The sequence below is a fragment of the Hemicordylus capensis genome, chromosome 10 (assembly GCF_027244095.1).
Source record: "Hemicordylus capensis ecotype Gifberg chromosome 10, rHemCap1.1.pri, whole genome shotgun sequence".
Taxonomy (NCBI): domain Eukaryota; kingdom Metazoa; phylum Chordata; class Lepidosauria; order Squamata; family Cordylidae; genus Hemicordylus; species Hemicordylus capensis.
Window position 1 is genome coordinate 1,352,353 of NC_069666.1, and position 19,682 is coordinate 1,372,034.

At 53.5% G+C, this 19,682-nt stretch overlaps 1 protein-coding gene and 1 long non-coding RNA gene across 2 annotated transcripts in view; one reads left to right on the plus strand and one right to left on the minus strand.

The window, feature by feature from the left end:
* Nucleotides 1–19,682, minus strand: part of CORO2B (coronin 2B) — a 52,377-nt gene that overhangs the window by 10,292 nt on the left and 22,403 nt on the right. The window contains exons 2-3 of the mRNA XM_053272519.1: nt 17,209–17,409; nt 2,043–2,159 (exon numbers count right to left, since the gene is read on the minus strand). Of these exons, the coding sequence (XP_053128494.1) occupies nt 2,043–2,159; nt 17,209–17,409 (318 nt within the window). The remainder of the gene's footprint in view (nt 1–2,042; nt 2,160–17,208; nt 17,410–19,682) is intronic.
* On the plus strand, nt 286–7,285 carry LOC128334942 (uncharacterized). Its single transcript, XR_008311455.1, has 3 exons — nt 286–520; nt 3,575–3,716; nt 6,266–7,285. It is a non-coding gene; the product is annotated as an uncharacterized LOC128334942 (long non-coding RNA).

The following is a 19,682-nucleotide window of genomic DNA, read 5'->3' on the forward strand; positions in this document are numbered from 1 at the left end:
GACAAGACTGAGCGAGATAGACCGACGCAGTAGAAGGCAGCTTCCGATGTTGAACTGCAACCCAGTGAAAGGACTCTTCGCCAATCCATCAGAATGGTTGCCGTTGATCTGTCAACTGGTGTTTGGTCTTGCTAAGTCTGCGGCATGAAATCTCCACCCTGCCACCCGCCGTGGCCCTTGGGAGAGAGGGGCAGAGGCCTCCAGGAGGCGCCGGCAGCAAAGCAGGGCCCTGCCTGCAGCTGTCCCCCTGCCTCTCTGCAGCAGGGACTATAAAAGGAACCTTATGACAGCGATCAATGACATCATTCAAAGGGAGGGGGAGCCAGACACGCCAGACAGGAGCTGGAGATTGACAGGAAGACACAGAAATGGGCTGCGTGGCCGTGTTTACATGTAGGCTTCGCGCGCAGGGGCCGTTTTCGGCAGCCTTGCCATCTGGCAAACGCCACTGGTGGACGTGGATCATACGAGACAGGCCGCGCCAGCACACTGACTGGAGACAGGCCAGGCGCGGCGGCAGGTAAACGGAGCCTCCTCGTCAGTAAGTGGAGCGTCCTATCCAGCCAAGGGGGCACCAAAGGAGGTGCAGCTGCCTCTGCTTCCTGGCAGCAGCCAGGTCGCTCCTCTCTCTGCCACGCTGCCTGCAGGCTGGCCCTTCCTCAGGTAGAGTGGCAGCACACAGCTCTACCTGACGGACAGGCAGCCTGCAGGCAGCCTGGCTCTCAGGCAGGGTGGGAGAGAGAAGAGCCGGCCACTTGAGCTGCTGCCAGGAAGAGGAGGCCGCTGTGCCTCCTTTGCTGCCGCCCCCCCTCTGGAGACACCTCTGGAGACAAGCGGCAGGGGAAGGGTGCCACCTCCATGCCCTGCTTGTGGCTTCCTAGAGACATCTGGGGGCTACGGCATTGGGGTCCGTTTTATGCACGCTTTACCTTCAAATTGCAGATCTAAGATCAAGGGGGGGGGACAAAGTCTCTTTCTTGTGCACACCCACATGCTGGTGTACCTGAATCTGCTTTCCATCTCCGCCCCCCCCCCCCCGGCCGATCACTTCCAAGGCAGGAGGTCTCCCTTCTCCGTGCTGGGTGTCCACTCAGCAGGCTTCACTGGAGGGCTGTGTTTTAATCCCAGGGCTCAACCCTGGAAGCCATGAAGGAGTCACCAGGGAGAGAGGGAGGACTGGCGGTGGAGTGCCTTGCCCTCAGCACCAGGGGCTCAATCCAGCCAGCACAGGTCTGCATTCGGAGACTAAGGCTTTGGGCCGCTCTCTTGCTGGAAATGTGCCCCTGGAGGGCATCCCAAAATCCTCTGGCCCAGGAAGCTTATGGCCCCTTGAGAGGAGGAATCAGAAGGGCCTCTCTGCTGCCGCTGCTGCTGTGACCCCAGTCTTGTGCGGCTGGGTCCTTGAGAGCACTGCTGCTCCTTTGCACGGCATTTTCGTAAAGAGAGCAGCATCCTGACAGGACGGCACAGATGCCCTCCACAGCTGGGCTTGCTGGAGGACTGCCCCCCCCCCTCCGCCTCTGCGCTCCGTCTCCCTCCCTCTCTCTCTCCCCACACAGAAAGCCTGCTCTGGCACAGGAAGACCCGGTCTGTCTGCAGGAGCCTCCAGCCCCACCCTCTCTCTCTCTCTCTCTGCTGCAGGGATGCTGGTGACCTTCACAAGGTCGAGACGAGACTCTGAGCTACAGAGACAGCTTGGAGAGAGAGAGAGAGAGAGAGATTGCTGCCACATGAGCCCTTCTTGGAGTTTCAGGAGGGGAAATCCGGAAAACCAAGGGTAGCTTTTCAAAGCAGAGAATAATCATCTGCAAAAGATAGAGAGAGGTCCTGATCTGTTGACCTCTGCCCCACCCCAATCCTGCAGAGTTGTGGGGAGGTGCATGTGGAAGCACTGATTTGCACCACTGGCTCTTCCCAAGTGGTTTGAACCTTTGCTCACTGAACAAAATGCACTTTTCCCTCCAGCACAAAGCAAGTCTTTTTAGCATGGGGCTGCTGCTCTTCTGCTCAGTGTTTCGACTGCTCTGCTACTTTCTACTTACAGAGGTGTCTTCTGAGCAGGAGGCAATGATGTTCTCAATAAAGGGGTTCCACTTGATATCAAGCACGTTACCCTGGTGCCCGCAAACTTTGGGGTAATTCGGCTCAATCCGGCCAGTCTGCAAGAACAATAACATCAGCAAAATCAGTCAAGAAATGTGGGGTCAACAAGCTGTAACCTTTTAGGAATAACAACACTGTGTTTAAAGATGTCTGCTGGCTGTGAACAAGAAGCCTCCATGAGCAAAGAACACAATTCTAGGTCCTCAGTTTAAAAGCTTTGTTTTTTAAATCATGGTAGGCAAGGAATTCCCCTTTTTAATCCTCCCATTTTGGGTACAAGACACATGAGAATTTCAGTTTCTGGCCAGAAATCCTCGCAGGAGACTTTTTAGTAAACTAGGCAGTTGCTTTTCTGAAATCTGCCAGGAGGTGGTGCATGATTCCTTCTCAAATCTCAAGCTTATTGGGGAAAAAGTTCTTGTTGTGCAAATGCTTTAGAAATCTTTGTGTAGAAATAGTCCAAGCTTTCCCATTCTTCTTAAGGGCACTTTCCAGATTACACACTACAGTAGTGTAGTGGCCAGTGTGGTGTAGTGGTTAGAGTGCTGGACTAGGACAAGGGAGACCCGAGTTCAAATCCCCATTCAGCCACGAAACTCACTGGGTGACTCTGGGCCAGTCACTTCTCTCTCAGCCTAACCTACTTCACAGGGCTGTTGCGAGGAGAAACCTAAGTATGTAGTACACCACTCTGGGCTCCTTGGAGGATGAGCAGGATAGAAAATGTAAAATAAATAATAATAAAAAATTCTTCACTTTGGCAGGATTGTATTGAAAACGTAAATAAAAGGTCCAGCCATCTGTTGCACAAAGCCACCAGCAGGGGGAGCAGTCTTTTGTAGCTTGCGCAAACCTCCTACAACAGGGAAATGCAGCTACTTTTTTGCAACGCACATGCAACATTGTAGCACTATAACACAAAGATACAGTCCAAAAGAAGGCATCGGAAATGTGAATGGCACCTTGCTGTAAGCGCAGGGACTGTGGCATCACAATGCAGGAAGTACGGAAGCAGAATTAGCAGATCTGTTGTAGGGGTTTTAATCTGGAAAGCGCCAAGAAGAACCTTACCATGTCAGACTGTGAATGTGTCACCTGTACACAAGGGTTAGGGCACTGCAGCATCCAGAGTGCCTTTGCCTATCCTATCTGACTGGCTTTTTCCGCTTTGGCATACAATCTGTGGAACTCCTTGCCACAGGAGGTTAGATTTGCCCCTTTTTGTCAGTGTTCTGGTGATGTTTTTGTTCTAACAAGCATTTGAATTTTGTGGTGCTGTTTTTCTTCTCTTTAAATTCAGTTGGCTTTCTTTGCTGCTATGTGATTAAGTGCTAGCAGAAATGTTTTGCTGGTTTTGTTTTACTTGTATTGCAATTTTCAGTTGCTTAGTTGCTTTGGGTGCCTCGGTTCGAGCGGGGACGCAGGCTACAAAGGTTTTTAAATCAATACATTTAGGCTCTGTTTTCCGCAGGGATTGGGAAAGGCAGTTGGGCTGGCTGTGGCACAAAGAGACAGAAAGGAGGAGACCATTGTGCAGACGAGAAGCAGGGGCCAAGAGTCCACTTTGCAGTTACACAACTGTGAGAGGCTTCAAAGGATTTGCTGGCATACAGGTAACTTCCCTCTTTAATCTGTGCTGGGAAACCTGTTTTGACATGAACGGTGACAGATTCACCTTATGCGCATCCTTTGTATTGTCTCTTGTGGCTTCACTGTTCTGCAATCTCCCTTCATCCATGCAAGTTCTCCCCATCTGTCAACATACACAAACGGCAATGAAGAGGCTCCTTAGACAAAATCAGGGAGGGCAGGCCTATCAATGGCTACTCGTCTGGTGGCTATGGGCCACCTCCAGCCTCCAGCTCTTGCCTCTAAGATGCTGCTAAATCCCAGTTGCAGGGGAGCAAGAGCAGGAGAGAGGACTTGCACGGCCTCCCCTCTTGCCCCCCGTGGGCTCCCCAGAGGCATCTGCTGGGCCACTGTGGGGAACAGGCGGCTGGACCAGATGGGTCTCTCGGGGGGGCCTGATCCCGCAGGGCTGTTCTTGTGTTCTTAAGGAGACGAAGCCAGGCCATCCAGGGAAGGCGAGGGCCACGTTGGCACCTCTGGACTCCATGCTGCCGCTGCCTTGGTTTTCTCCTCTAAAAACTCTCCTTCCTGGGCTTCTGCAGACTCTGCTGATCTGCGTCCTCCCTTTTGACAAGCCTGCGCCGGAGCTGACTTTCATGCTGTGTGACTGACTCCCCAGAACTGTTGGGTCTGGTCTTTTCAACCCTTTAAACATGTGGAAACTGCCTGCTCAATTAGCCACAGCAGCAGTCCAGGAGGCCCGGGCGTTGAATGAGCAAGAGAAAACCACCTCCATCTCCTCCTCACAGTGGCCTCCATCTAATCCCGCCGCATCCTTATTTCCCCACCCAGGCTGATCATAGGAGATAAGAAGCTGCCTAATACCGAGCCAGACCTTCGATCCTTCTAGCTCGGAATTGTCTGCACTGACTGGCAGCGGCTCTCCAAGGTGGCAGGCAGAGGTTTTTCTCAGCCCTGCCTGGGATTGAACCTGGGACCCTCTGCATGCCAAGCAGGTGCTCATGGTGCAGCAGGGAAATGACTTGACTAGCAAGCCAGAGGTTGCTGGTTTGAATCCCCGCTGGTATGGTTCCCAGACCATGGGAAACACCTCTATCGGGCAGCAGCAATATAGGAAGATGCTGGAAGGCATCATCTCATACTGTGTGGGAGGAGGCAATGGTCAACCCCTCCTGTATTCTACCAAAGACAACTACGGGGCGCTGTGGTTGCCACAAGTCGACACAGACTCAACGGCACACTTTACTTTAGACAGCGAAAGCTATAAGAATTCTTATTTGGAGAAGACTTTAACCAGCAGAGGGTGCTCTTTCTGGCACCTTAAACTTGCAGGCATGACTGGCGTTCTTGCTCAACTACCGTGCTATCCAGGGAGCTACCAACACTCTCCGTCAATCCTGCATTTTCCTTCTAGTTTTAAATGGCTAATTTTTGAAGAAGGGATAAATAACAACCTGCAGTCTAAGGTGTGTGTAGACTTGGTCCCCCTCCCCTTCATTAAAGCGGAACTTGCTTCTTTCTCAAGGAAAAAAATAACTTCTATGACATTTTTCTCACCTGTAGCAAAGTGCCACCTTCATCTCTGCAATAGCCTTGGAATTATTACTCCCCACTGACAGGTAGGAAACAGCCTCTCAGAGCCCCACCTTCCCAGCGGATCTTCTGATTCAAGGAGGCTTGAATCAGACTCCACACGGTCAAAATCCACCAGCTGGTTTCCCACACAGCATACCTGGAAAAACTGGGGTCCCACTGTGGCAGGCGTTGTTCTTAGACTTGGGTCCCCAGATGTTGTCAGATTACCACACCCATCAACCCCAGCCACAGTGGCCTTTGGGGTTGATGGGAGTTGTAGTCCAACAGCAGCTGGGGACCCACCACGCCAGAGAACCTCTGCCCTGTCTGTGGTGGATGCTGCAAGGGAACCTGGTGGGTTTTGCTCGGCGGCAGCGGGTGGTGGGGAGGCCCTCTGGAACCACACACAAAGAGTACATCGTCAATGTCACCATAAAATGGCACCACCTCGTGCTAAGAAACCTTTCCAGCTTTGTGAATGGTCCGAACCAGAGAGGGAAAGCCGAGCAGGATCTTGATTGAGCTGGAATGTCACCTTTTCATTCCATGTTGAGAAATGCAAAAACCAGTTTTAAGGCTTGTTCATGGAAAAACCACGACTGGCTTCATTTTTCACCGTGCTGCAGGAAGCTGTCGCAGAGCCAAGCTGACCTAAGCAGAGATTTAAATAGCTCTCTGCTGCTGATAGCTGGAGGCGGGAGCTTTCCTTTGTCCCACCTTTCCAGTCTAAAAGGAGAAACCACCACAAGGAGATGCTAGGCAAGCAGTTGTGGGACTGAGATGAGGGGCTGGGACTGGCCCCTCCCTCGGCATGGGGGCCCAGGCTGGCTGCCAGAAAAGGCTGTCTAGAAAATAGCCTTTCTAGATGCAGCCAGACAACTCTGGACAATACAAATGCATCCAGAAGGTGAATTGGTTTTATTTCCGGATCAGCATGATCCAGGTGCTTTGAAGTCTCCCTGTTCAGAGCCGTCCAACTTCTGCCTTCTTCTTGCAGGCAGAGAGAGTGTTCTGTGACTCCCCATCGAGACTGGGAAGGGGACAGCAAGAAGGATAGGCAGCAGACAGGAAAACAAGCCGCCCAGATCGGAGAGCTGAGCACCGTCGGAGTCGGGACACAAGGCCTCCTCCGTTCCTGCACCAAGGGTTCTTGACATTCTTTTTGCCCTCTGCCTTTGCTCACCTAGACCTAACAACTTAGGCCATCCCTAGGCTGAAATGTGCCTCCCCTCAACACTTCAGTCCTGTGGCAAGGAGCTCCAAAAGATGCTTTTGTTACAACTGAAGTAAGCACAGCTCCCCAAGATGTCCTGCTCCTGCTCCTGCTCCTGCTCCTCTCAGGCTCAGCTAGACAATGGGAAGAGGTCCCTGGCAACAGTGGCGGAAACCGCAGCTCATGGGACATGTCGGACTGACTTCCCTGGCATGCCCAAAGGGGAGCACTTGGGATTTCTCCTTTTAGAACAAGCCCCTCAATTGTCTGTGCACTGCAGAGCAAGGAAGAGGGTGTGCCCGCCCCACTTTCACTGCCGTTTTGTTCCTTTCAGTCCCAAGACAAATCCCTGAGTGTTTCGCCAGGCATGCATTTCCTCCTCCTGGACAACCAAGTTATGCTTGTTAATTTTATTTTCTTTGCTGAATCTGAGGGAGTGCACCCACTCGTCTCCAAGTCCCTTTGGTTAAAAGGGGGGGGGGCAATTTTGAGGCACAAGGCTTGCTCCCACTACAGGGTGGCCCTAGTCTGGCTTTCCAAATTTGGGTGCCTAATTTGCATATGATGTAAATTGGCTGGAAAATAATTTCTGAGCAGAACAGTGACTGCACGTTTGGCTCTAACACTCCACTTCTACAAGGGCTAGAGCTTAGCTTTTTAAAAAAATAAAAAAATAAAAGCTGAAATCTGGGCGAATCTGGGTGGGCTAAGCAATCCGGGTGAGATGCTTAAAATCTGGGTGAAACCCAAAATTCCGGGGGGCATGACAACTCTACTCCCACAACTGGCATCCTATACAGCAGGGGTGGGCAGAAGGTAGATGGGGATCTGCTGTGAATGCTGGAGTGACTTCCAGTTGGTTGAGTAGAGTTTCCAGTGCCGAACATTTTAACAGTACCAAGTAAAATTACGAGTTTTAAAAAGTGTCTGCCATGGCTGGTAATTATGCTGCCCATTGCTCTCTCCACCTCAGTGCTCCTCACCTGTAAAATAGGAGTATTTCATTGTCTGGATTCTGCGGGCACCTGCAGTCATTCAGACAAGCAGGCCGTCCTACCATAAGGCCCCTGGGCGGCTGTCGGGAACGGTCTCCTCCCACCCCCTGAGCCACCATATGGCTGCTGCTGGTCCCAACTGGTGGGTCTTGGCCTCAAAGGACTCGGATCCGGAAGGCCTGGCGTCTGCCCGACTCCGTTCTCCAGGAAGAACAAATTCTGGGCTGTAGTGCCCTGTCCTTGTCACTTGCAGCACGGCGTGTGACGGATGGTGGGTCTGGCTGCGCTGAAGCGGGGAGTGGCCAGAATGTGTCCTCACTGGATTGGGAGCGGAGGGATGCACCTGGGGGGGGGGATGCACCTGAGGCTGGACTGAGGCACACACCTGGCTGGCAGCAGGCTGGAGCGGCCTCCAGGCAGAGGCGCCAGAAGCAGGCCTTGGCCACTCGCTGCATTGCATGGGTCTGACGTGCAAATCCACTGGCAGTTCGGGACAAACGGGCCTGAAAAATCTTTCCCCCCTTTCCTGGATTTGAAAAGGGGCCATCTTTTCCATATTGGTCTCCCATGGCGTGGAAAGCCGCACCGGCCATAGAGCCCTGCAGGCATCGAGCCCCGTCCCTTCAGCAGCTGGGCTGCCAACAATGGCCCATTGTGGACTTGGAGAGGAGCAGAGTCCAGAAAAAGCTTGGAGGGTGCGCCTCTCCCCACCCCCTCGGGAAAGGTCAGGTTGCACAACCGAGTGGGTAAGTCCGGGCCCTGCCCCTTCAAAAGCTGTTTGGTGCCGTGCAGACGCCATGGCATCCCAGGAGAAGATGTCGACTCACGGGCTCACATGCACTCTCCCATCCAAGAGCAAACCAAGGCAGGACCTGCTTAGCAAAGGGGACAGCAGCTCATGCTTGCTACTGCTCCTGAAAGGTGAACCCCCTTTGTGGGCTTTCCTTCCACCGGGAATAAAAGCTCACTCCTCTTTTTGGGGGGGTGGGGAACCAGATTCAACCCATAGGGCTAGAGGGAGGACCTTCAGGTTCAGAACCATTTCCCGATCCTGCAGTACTGCCCTTGGTAGCTTGCTTCCGTCCCAGCTTGAGGCGTTGCACGTGGGCAGCCTTGCAGGGTCAAGCCTCGCCCTCTCCTGGGACCCTGAGGTCCGCCAGCTGGACCCACATGCAAAGAAAGGGGCGGCTCAGAGGGCAGAGCTCCCAACCAGCTGACCACTTGGCTGAGTTATAGGATGCCAGGGCCGCTCCGTTGCCGGTTCCCCGTGTGACTGGCCTCGCACGATAGGGCCACATTTGTTCTCCGCCTCCTCCCCTGGCTGGTTCCGTGCCTCGAGGGAGGGCTTCTTTTCCCCCAGTCGGAAGGGGACGACCAATGTTCGACATCAGGAATAGCAGCACGCTCTCCGCCAGGGTTCCGCTCTCTCTTTCCATCGAGGCAGCCAATCTGGATCCTGCTTCATACGGCTAAATTTTTAAAGTTGCTATGGAAACTGCTGGGGGGGACACACAAGGGGGGGGGTCAACGCTGCCTTTGACGTCTCTTGGCACAGACAAGCCGTACCTTGCAAAGCAAAAACAAACCTGCTGTGTTACCCAGATGGCAACTTGACAGCACAAAGGAAACCGGGCTGGGAGCGCTTGTCGGCCTACAGATCCCGGCAGCGAGCGCCAGGTGTGGGTTGGTCCCAGCCGTCTTGAACGGCGCTGCGCTTGTCAGTCGGCCCGCCTCCACGCTCCAGGCCGGCCCCTGGCAGCCTGACACGCTACAGTCTGCGTCGCGTCCCCCCTCACAACAGCCCAGCGAGGCTGGGCTCTGTGGCTCACGTCTGCCCACCGGAACCTGGCGCTCAAAGGTGACTGGATTGCAGAGGGGGAAACGTCAGCGAGCTCTTTTAGGCGAACCTAACCGAGGCTAGGAATGCCGAGCCTGATGCTGGAAACGGAGGAGAGCCAGCATGAACTGTCCCCTTTGCTAAGCAGGGCCCACCCTGGTTTGCATTTGAATGGGAGACTACAAGCGAGCACCATACGATACTCCCTTTAGGGGATGGGGCTGCTCTGGGAAGAGCATCTGCATGCTTGCATGCAGAAGGTTCCACGTTCCCTCCCTGGCATCTCCAGATAGGGCTCCTGCCTGCAACCTTGGAGAAGCCGCTACCAGTCTGGGCATACAAGACTGAGCTAGATGGACCAATGGCCTGACTCAGTATATGGCAGCTTCCTGTGTACCTATGTTCCATTCTAGTCCAGGAGCCCTATTCTTACAACATACAGTATCCCTGTATGGAGGGGAGACCTTTGTGTGTTTACTGGATGGCCATCTGAATGGAGTCAACACCATTGCTTGGAGGAGAGAGCTGGTCCTGTGGTAACAAGCATGAACTGTCTGTGTTGCTAAGCAGGGCTTGCCTTGGTTTACATGTGGATGGGAGACTACATGTGAGTGCTGTGAGATATTCCCCTTCAGTGATGGGGCCACAGCTCAGTGGAAGAGCACCTAATCTCCCAGATTCATTCTTCAGTCTTTCACAGTTGGGCAAGGTGATTGAGAGAGAGGTGGTGTCATGATCAGCCTCCCCTCCCTCTAAAGAGTTAACAGGGAATGAACCCTTGTCTCAACAGACAGGCTGATGAACTCCAGTGCAGCCAATCAGTACACCTGGTGGGTGGGACCTAGAGAGTGGTTGCTGGGAATTCTGGGAACAAGAAGGGTGGTCTTTGTTGGAGAGAAGTGCATGCAGAAAGGCTTAGTGGGAGGCAATGGAGTTTTGCTCGCTCGTGGTCGAAGCCAGCATGGAGGTTTCTCTCATGGAATAACTCTGTAGATCCTTGAAAGAAAGGATTGCAGGAAGCATGAATCTCCTCAGGAATTGGGTGAGTTCAAGGAAAAGGGGATTCAGCAAAGGATGGGAACAGATGGTCTAGGCAGACTGTGGGTTAGGAACTTATATTTCTTTGTCTGTGTGTACTTTTGCATATTCCTGATACTGATCTACTATTGTAATGTTTGCCCATAACCTAATTAAAATAAGAAACACTAGCCTACCCCCACCCTACCTAAGGCATTGCGAAAGACTCTATAGCCCATTTAAGCGTGCCTAAGACAACCTACCTTTGTAACCTACTAAGTATTTTTGAGTGTATCTAAGGAAGCCAGAAGCCTCAGATAGAAGCAGTCTGCAGTAATTGAATAAACTGCAATAAATAAATAAATAAATAAATTTCCTGGTATTTCCAGGTCGGGCTGGGAGAGACTCCTGCCTGCAACCCTGGAGAGCTGCTGCCAGTCCGTGTAGACGAGCCTGCGCTAGATGGGCCAAGGGTCTGACTTGGCCACTGTCTGCATGCACACCATACAGACCTTCAACTGGACACATGCGGCAGCTGCTCCCCTCCCCCCAAGTGTCCACGCAACCCGGATCAGTCCTGAGATCGGGGCTTTTGTGTGTTCTGGTGGGTCGGCTGTATTTGGCTCCCACCACATGGGAACAAGACAGAGATATTATTCTTGCTGAACGGGGAAACTCAGACATTGTCTGCATGCTTCCCCTCTGGACTGTAATAACTTGTTTACACTGCGCTCCTTTGTCCTCCAGGCCGGGCCATTTTGTGGGCGGCTGGACCCCCTTCCTTCCTCCCCAGCCCTCCCCTCCCTGCTTACTGCAGGTTTTCCTTTGGGGGCCCCAGCGCCACCCTCCTGGGCTGTCTGGTGGATCTGGGGGAGTCTCATTCTGGGCCGTGGCTTTTGCAGTCCTAACGGGTTTTGTAACCCTGCTAAGGGTGCAGCTGGGCCAGATGGCAGGAGATCTGGCTACGGCTTATCTTTAACATTAAAAGCAGCCACAGGAGAGACCCCGATTGGACTGGGAGGGCAGCGCTGGCTGGCGGGGAGGAGTTTAACCCTTGGCACCCCGGCTGGCTTTCTGACCTAACCTGCTCATTGGTCCATGGAGGGGACATATGAAGACACTTCAGGAAACGCAGAGAAGCAGCCCAGGGAATGGGAGAAATGGTGCCACATTTAGAGAAAGAAAGGCAGGCGGTTGGAGGGACGGAGGAACTTGAAGGAGGGCGGCAAAGAGGAAGGGGGCAGCCTCCCACGCTTGCAAGCTGCACAGCCTTTGAGTCTCCCCTCACCTGAGGGGCTGAAGGACTTGGCCGTGGGTCCCATTGCTGCCTCCCTCTTTGCTGCTCCTTCGGGGCTGGGCGTTCTCCACACAGCGGGCCTCACTGCAGGGCTTTACTGCAAACTCAAAGTTGTCCCAAAAACCCAGTGCAAGAAGCGGATTTTTTAAAACCCCGGATATAAATCAGGCTACACTCTGATGAAAAAGCCAAATCATGTGTGAAGTGCTCCCCAATAGCTTGCAGGGACTTTGGGGTAAATTTGGCCGATATGTGGACGCACACCCTCCGTTCCGGAGGAGAGGCAAGCTAAAAGCCCTGTTTGGAAAAGGGCTTTAAAAGCCCTGGTGATGTCCCATGTGAATTGGGGGGGCGGTTGGGGGGGGTGACAGGTCGGGGAAACTGGGTAGAGATCTGGGGTAGGTATATGAGACTTGGTCTCAAAATCAGGCCCTGGCCGCCCCCATGTCCCCTTCAACCTCTAAATTTCCTTCAGTCCAGCTTTATCCATTCACATCTGTGCTAATTTAGGCACAACAGACGAACTGCACCACCTTTCAGGATACGCAGCTGTGAAGTCACTTATTTCCGTCTCAGGTTCTTTGCCATCTGCTGCTGCGGAGCAGTTCCACCTTCCGCCTGGCTTTTCAAATCACAAGAACTAGGAGCTTCTGAGATCTGTATGAGGCGATGAGGCCAGGATGGGAGGGTTCACCCCGGGCTTCTCAAACGTGGGTCCCCAGACATCGCTGGAGGGCTCCCCCTGCCTCCCCCAGCCACAATGGCCCAGTTTGAGAAGCCCGAGGGCGAAGGGGAGACACAGCTCTGGCGCAGAGAGACGCACAGCTGTCCGTGTGTCTGGCTACCCAGTTGCATGGAACCAGAAGGCCATTTTGACTGCGCCTCTGGCAAGCCCCATCCCATCTGGACGGGTTATTAATAGCACTCCCTACGCACAAAAACAGGACAGAAGAGGTCAAAGCCTTGGTAGAGATAATACATATCATATATAATTTGTGTGTCTGGCTAATCCTACAGAGGAGCCTTCATTAATGCCGAAGCTCTCAGAGATTCCAAGAGCTGAATTTGCTGGATGAGTAATACGTTTGGGGTGTCATCGTGAGCTCTACTGTCCCTGCAAGAAGGGCTCGGAAGTGGCCAGCAGCAGACGCAGGATGAAGCTGCGGGGCGGGGGGGGGACCGCCCCCTCCCCACGGAGACAAAACAGGATTAGCCTGCCTGAAGCTGGGAATGCAGCCTGCAAAGAAAGCCCTGTCTTCTCTGGTGGTGCAGCCGGGAGAACAGAAGCAGTTCTCGCATCCATAGACTTTCATGACGCAAACCATAAAAATGTGAGCGTGAAGCAATCAAAGACATGAATGCTTAAATACAGTGTAAAATGCTCTTTTGCAATAAGTTACTCAGCTACTATTTCTGAGTCTAGAATAGCCTGCATTCCCTGTCAGTTACTTGTGTTGTGTTCAGAGGCGCTCTTCTTCCCCCTGGACTTCGGGGCCAAATATCCAGGGCCTCCACAGCCGCTGGGGCCCCCCAAATCCTCTTGAGTCCAGGTCGCCTGGCAGAGCAGGATGATACTTAATTTGCAAGGGAGGGGGGCCCTCCAAAGGCCTCGAGGTCCAGGCTCCCAAATGGCCTCGGTGCACCTCTAGTTGTGTTTTCTGGGCCTGGGGTGAAGACTGCTCAGGAAACCCCGACTCTGCCCTGGGGCAGCAAATTGTGCAGTGAGCCCCCATTATCCGTGATTCACAACTTTTACTTTAGCCATGAAGGGCTCGGCTGAATCCTTTGTGTCTTCATCCCCAAGAAAAGTGAAGGATTAGCCCAGCAGGGTGGCAATGCCATCTCCTTCTGCCTAGGCTAGCGGTTCCCAACCTGGGTTCTTCCCAATGTTGCTGAACTACCACTCCCAGCATCCCCAGCCATAATAAATTGCCACTGGGGCTGCTGGGAGTTGTAGTTCAGCAACATCGGGAGGAACCCAGGTTGGGAACCGCTAGCCTAGACAAATACTCACAGATACCTGCTGCTGAGAGTCCTCCTAAGAACAGCCCTGCTGGATCCGGCCCAAGGAGGCCCATCTAGTCCAGCACCCTGTTCCATACCGTGGCCCACCAGTAACGGAGTGCATGAAAACCCATGATCTCTCTGCCAGTCACGGAGCAGAGTGTTATCTGGTTAAGGAATTGAGCAGCTGGGGAACAGAAGAGGTCTTTTTCTGTGCTTGAGTGCAGCCTGATGGTGGCGTGTACGCTGAGCCGTTTTTAACTGATTTGTGCCAACGTTTTGTAAAACTTGCGCAATAAAGGGTCTTTGGGAAGAGAACCGAGTGCACGAATCCATCCCTTCTGGAGGCACCCTCAGTTTGCTCTCCAGCGTTCCCTGCGTCAGGGATTCCCAGATGTGGCAGACTACATCTCCCACCATCCCCAGCAGCAGCAGCAGCAGCCTTTGGCTGTGGGTGATAGGAATGGTAGTCCCTCAGCCACACCTGGGGATCCCTCTTCCAGTGGCCACGGCTGCTCCCCCATTTCACTGGCCCCTCTCCTGGATTAACCCACCTCTGAGGTGAAGGGACCCCTGCCCTTGGGCGGCCAACCTTTCCGCAGCAGCCCCCCTCCCCATATTGGGAGGAGAGCTGGTCCTGCAGCAATGAGCACGAATTGTCCCCTCTGTGGGCCCTGCTTAGCAAAGGGGACCATTCATGCTCCCGGCCATGAGACCAGCTCCCCTCCCCGAGAGCGACTGGCTGCCCCCCCACCTCTCTTCTATCTCTCATCAGGGATGCAGCTTATGGGGGCAAGTGAGTTCTGAGGAGTGCAAGACCCCGGGAGGCAAGCGGGCTGGACCCTTGGGGGGTGTCTACCTTGAGGGCTGACATTTTGGAAGCGGGGGCCAGCTTGGGGGTCTCTGGCTTGAGGGACTCCTGATTGCTCAGCTCAGGGTCACTGCTGGACCAGGGCCTTTATGTTACTAGTCCTCATGAATTAGCGGGCTCCTTTCCTTCTGTGTCAGGGTCTAGGAGGCTGCGGCGTGCAGTCTGGGAGATGCTACTAGGACAACAGGCTTCATCATATACAGGTTGCATAGGAAGCCGCCTTCTACTGAGTCAGGCCACGGCTCCATCAAGCGCAGTATTGTGTACTCTGATTGGCAGCAGCTTCTCCAGGGCTCCAGGCAGGGGTCTTTCCCAGCCTTACCTGGAGGCCCTGCCAGAGACTGAACTTGGGACCTTCAGCACGCAGCAGGGACAGAGAGCTGCTCTGACTGCCCTCGGTGGGGCTCTGGTGCCCAAATGACCACAGCACAGATCTGCATGCAGTGGCCTTTCTGCTTGGGGGGGGGATCAAAGCAGGCCAGGGGGAGGACTCTCTCTGGGTGTCATTGTTCGGAAGCGCAGGCCATCTGCCCTCGTGGGTCCCGACATCAGAGCGATTCTGGACGGCTACAGTTCACTCTTTTTCTAAGCACAAAGGCCTGTTTCATTCCCCAATTAACTCATCAGTTCGTTCCCCAGATGAATTTTTCCTAAGTCGCCTTGTTTAATTGAATCGGCTGCAGATGGAGAGAGGTATAATCAGCATTTTAATTGTCAGGGCACAGCATGATTCTCATTAATAGTCGAGAAACAAGGAAATGTATCTGAGCTGCTGCCGTTTAGAGCTCCCCTCCTTCCGTCCCTCATTGAGGCTCTCCTCTGCAGGGATGGATGCAGCCAGCCCAGACGCTCCCCACCACTTCAGCCTTTGGGATGTCAACCCTGGTTGTCAGAATAGAGCCAGCCTGAGGTCCCAGATGAGGTTGGACTACAACTCCCATCACTCCCGGCCACAATGGCAGCAGCACCTCATCCTAAGGGCCAGGGGGTGCCAAAGGACACGCAGTTGCCTCTGCTTCTCAGCAGTCTGAGAGCCATGCTGCCTGCAGGCTCGCCATGTGATTAACTGCACAGCTCTACCTGACGAGTGGCCAGCCTGCAGGCAGCACGACTCTCAGGCACAGCTCTACCTGAGGAACAGCCAGCCTGCAGGCAGCATGGAGGGGAGAGAGAGGCTGCCTCCTTGGGAACCCCACCCCCGGCTTGTTAGGACTATGGCACAATGTCCTTCTCCCATGCCACTGATTATGCCTATGCTGAAAAATGGGCGCTGGGGGGGGGGAGTTCCTTGCAGATAACATTCTAGTTCAGATTTCGCCTGACGTTTTCTGGAGTTGGCTTCTTTTGTGCTGAGTGGGAGGTTTCTGGCTTCTGGTAAGAACAGGGAAGCAGGTTTTTGTCACAAGTAGCTAAGATTCCTGATCTGCTGGCAGAGAGGGGGGCGGAGGCACATACGCCCCTGGGAATGCAATGTACAGGACCAGGGGAGAAAGCCGTTCTCATTAAAGCCAGCCAGAACAGAACGGCAAGGAAGCTGGACTCCCGAGTTTAATCTGCTCCTCTCAGTAGTTTCTAGGTTACCTTAATTTATTGTTGCTAAATGTGGAAGGATATTAATTAGGGGGCTGCTCATGGTTCCAGGAGACTCCAACGGGTGGCAAGGAAGCTCATCCTCCCATTCCGTTCTGTTCTCACAAACTGCCCTTTAATTATAAAAATGCACCGAGGGGTGTCCCCATCTCCAGCCACTGACTTCAGGGACTCTCCACTGGAGAACGTGCCCCAGCCCCGGCCTAGATTTCGGACGGCCATCCGTAGAGCTGGCGGGACCCTGTCAGGCTGGTTAGATCAGCAGTTGCCGGCACAGGGGTCACACGGGAGGCACTCCCCAAAATGTCCTGGCTGTGACTGCAACAGCCACCCTTCACAGCATGCAGTGCGGGGATGGGGCCGTGGCTCAGTGGAAGAGCATCCGCCTTGCGTGCAGAAGGGCCCAGGGTCGGTCCCTGGCGGCAGCATCTCCAGGTAGGGCTGGGAGAGACGCCTGCCTGGCCCCTGAGCAAGCCACTGCCAGTCAGTGTGGACAACACGGGTCTAGGTGGACAAAGAACCTGACTCTGCATGAGGCAGCAGCCTCTGCCCCTACGAAGAAGCCCTTGTTCGTGGAAAGAGAGTTGCGTCTGGATGGAGAGGCGTTCTGCAGCACCACAGCCACACCCTGAGTCTTCTAGCTGGCGCAGCAAATCTCGTGAGCAATATGCTCAAGCATCACCTGAGAGCCTTGGACCATGGATAAGCACCCCTGACAGCTGCCCTTGCAGACTCCCAGTGGCCCCTTTCTAGGGATTCAGCTAAATGGTTTGGTGTTTAAAATTTTATGATCCAGACTTTCAAGTTTAATTTTTAAAACCCACACAAGTGTCTGAAGGAAACCCCAGAGGTAGAAATCAGCATCGCAGTTGTTTGCAGGAAAAGAGGCTGTGGGGGCAGGGGAGTGCAAAGCCCTTCAGAGGTTTATGTTCTCCCGAGATGGGGACCAGTTTTCACACAGAGAAGGAGTCTCAGCCTGTGGCCCTGTTGGCATGAGCTGGATGATGGAGGAGAAAACGGTTTCCCCCAAGTTGGGAGACCAGCGACGACGGACGCCATGGGATAACCAAAGGTTTGTGCAGAGAAGGAGGAGATAAACAAAGCAGAAGCACTTACTTGTTCCAGTGGAATGACCAGGAAGGAGCCCCCACCGGCACTCTCCGTTACTATGGCCAGGAATTTGGTATTGACTGCACAGAAATGGTTGTCATGGACGTTCTTGGTGATCGGAATCCCGTCAAAGCAGTGCTCTCGGTTGGCCACTTTGCCATAGACGTTTCGAAACTTGGAGCTGCGATATTGCGGCCGCCATGACATCTGCAGAGCAAACATGCAGAGGTTTTCAGAAATGTCATCTTCTACAAATGGAATCTCAGAGGCCCTTGCTTAGTGCAAAATGGCTGCAGAAGGGGATCCAAGAAGAGATGTAAGATCCCTGCTGGATCAAGGTCAACGTTGGTCTAATCCAGGGGTGGGGAACCTTGGCCCTCCAGCTGTTTTTGAACTACAACTCCCATCATCCCCAGCCATAGTTGTAGTTCAAAAAACAGCTGGAGGGCCAAGGTTCCCCACCCCTGGTCTAATTCAACGTCCTGTCTCCCACAATGGCCAGCACTAGATGCTTTGGTGGTGAGCCATTTTACAGTTGGGTAGCCAAGAAGGACAGACAAATCTCTCAAGGGTCCACCTCCTTCTGGAATCCACAGCTCAACTCAGTGCAATAAAAACCACCAACAATAAAAATATCCTTTCAGTCCCCACAGAAGTATTTTGCACCAAATCTCATGCTTGTCTCAGGCATACAGGGCAAGGCAAACCCACAGGGGGAAGGTTACCTGGCATGACCTGGAACCAACCCCAACAAAGCAAAACCGACAATTATATACCAAAAAGCAACAGTTTGTTTCATTGGTCCATGGTGCCATCAGTCATCATAAGAATGAGAAGCACGCAGCTAACCAAGTTAGGCCAATTTGGGTCAGGCCTGGCTAGCAGGTCTGTTCTTTGCCCTTGTCTCTTGTCAAGAGACACACATTTTGGATGACTGGGTGGACGCAAGGAAGGGCACCTGCTTCAGGGACTCCTTGAACCTCTGCAAACTCCCCCCCCCGCCTCATTTTGAACCCTGCTGATGCTGCCTGCTGAGAGGGTGGGAAATGCAGCCTCCTCCCTCCCCCTCCATTCTTGGAGCTTGCTTTTAGGAGCCAGAAGGGGACCATTCTGCCCAACAGCAGAAATCCTACCTAAATGCCCTTGTTGAAAAAGGACACCCTAGGAAAGCGCTTGAAGCGATGTAAAGGAAGAAACCACCTAGGCAACTTTGCTGCTGCCTCGTGAATCATGTGGTGCCTCCTTCTCCTTGCCACACGTTTGTCCAGTTGCAGCGCTTATAGCGTGCAGGCTGCAACCTCGGTGTCACCACACTGAAAAAATGCCCCAGAACCCAGCCTAGGCATTGAACTTGGGCCTGTGAAGTTAAGAAGTTGGCCGATACCGCCGCGTGTTCCACCGCCAAATCCCTCTCTCTTTCTCCTCCTCCTCTCTTTCCTTCTCATGCAGCAACCCAGGCAAACACTCTATCAGATTCCCACTCTAAGGGACGGAAGCCATCCCTCATAAATCCATGTGAATTTTTCACCGCCGCTTGGGCTGTGGGCTGGGCTGGTTCCCCTGCATTTCCTGGAAACAGCTCAAAAGCCGCTGCTCCCGACTCAGCTGCTGGGAAATGCAACTTGGCTGCATCTGGATGCGGCTTTTGCAGCCGTTTCCCTTGCAGGCTCTTCAGTATGGGAGTGCCCAGCGGGAGCCGGAGCTGCCTGCAGGCCTGGAGGGGGTCCTTTGCGCTGGTCTCTCTCTCTTCCCCCAGATGAATGGCTCTTTTAGGGGCCCAGAGAGGAGGGAAGTTCGCACGGCAGGAAAAGGGCCGTTGGTGTCATGTGAGTGGCGCAGGACAGAGGCTCTCACGCACCCCGCCAGCAGCAGTTTCCAGGACTCTTTGGGGAGGGTGTCACGATTCCCACATGCAAAGGGGACCAAGAGGAAGGAGAACATACATCCCTTCACAACAGCGGGCCTGTTTTAATCATTTTTAAATTAAAGCCTCTACTTAACTTCACAGTAGCTTTTTGGCACCATCAAAATCATAGTCGGCGTGGACCTTACATTTCCTGCCTATGTCAATTCCCAAAGGTCTGATGCATGTCAGTTTCGCTAGGGAGACTTCAAGTGGGCAGATGGGGTTCCTGGGAGCAAAATTGACTGTACCCTTCAGAAGTGATGGAGGCAGGAACTGGGGATAACTGGAGTCCTTGAGCTCCTGGGAGGAGCGCTGGTCTTGTGGTAGCAAGCATGAAAGGTCCCCTTTGCTAAGCAGGGTCCACCCTGGTTTGCATTTGAATGGGAGACATGTGAGCTCTGGAAGAGATTCCCCTCAGGGGATGGGGCCACTCTGGGAAGAGCTCCGGCATGCTTGCAGATGTTCCTATGTCCCCAGAAATTGTTGCACTATGACTTCCATCATCCACCACCCCAATGGCCTTTGGATGATGTGAATTGTAGTCCAATAACTTCTGGGGACGGGAGCTCCTCTT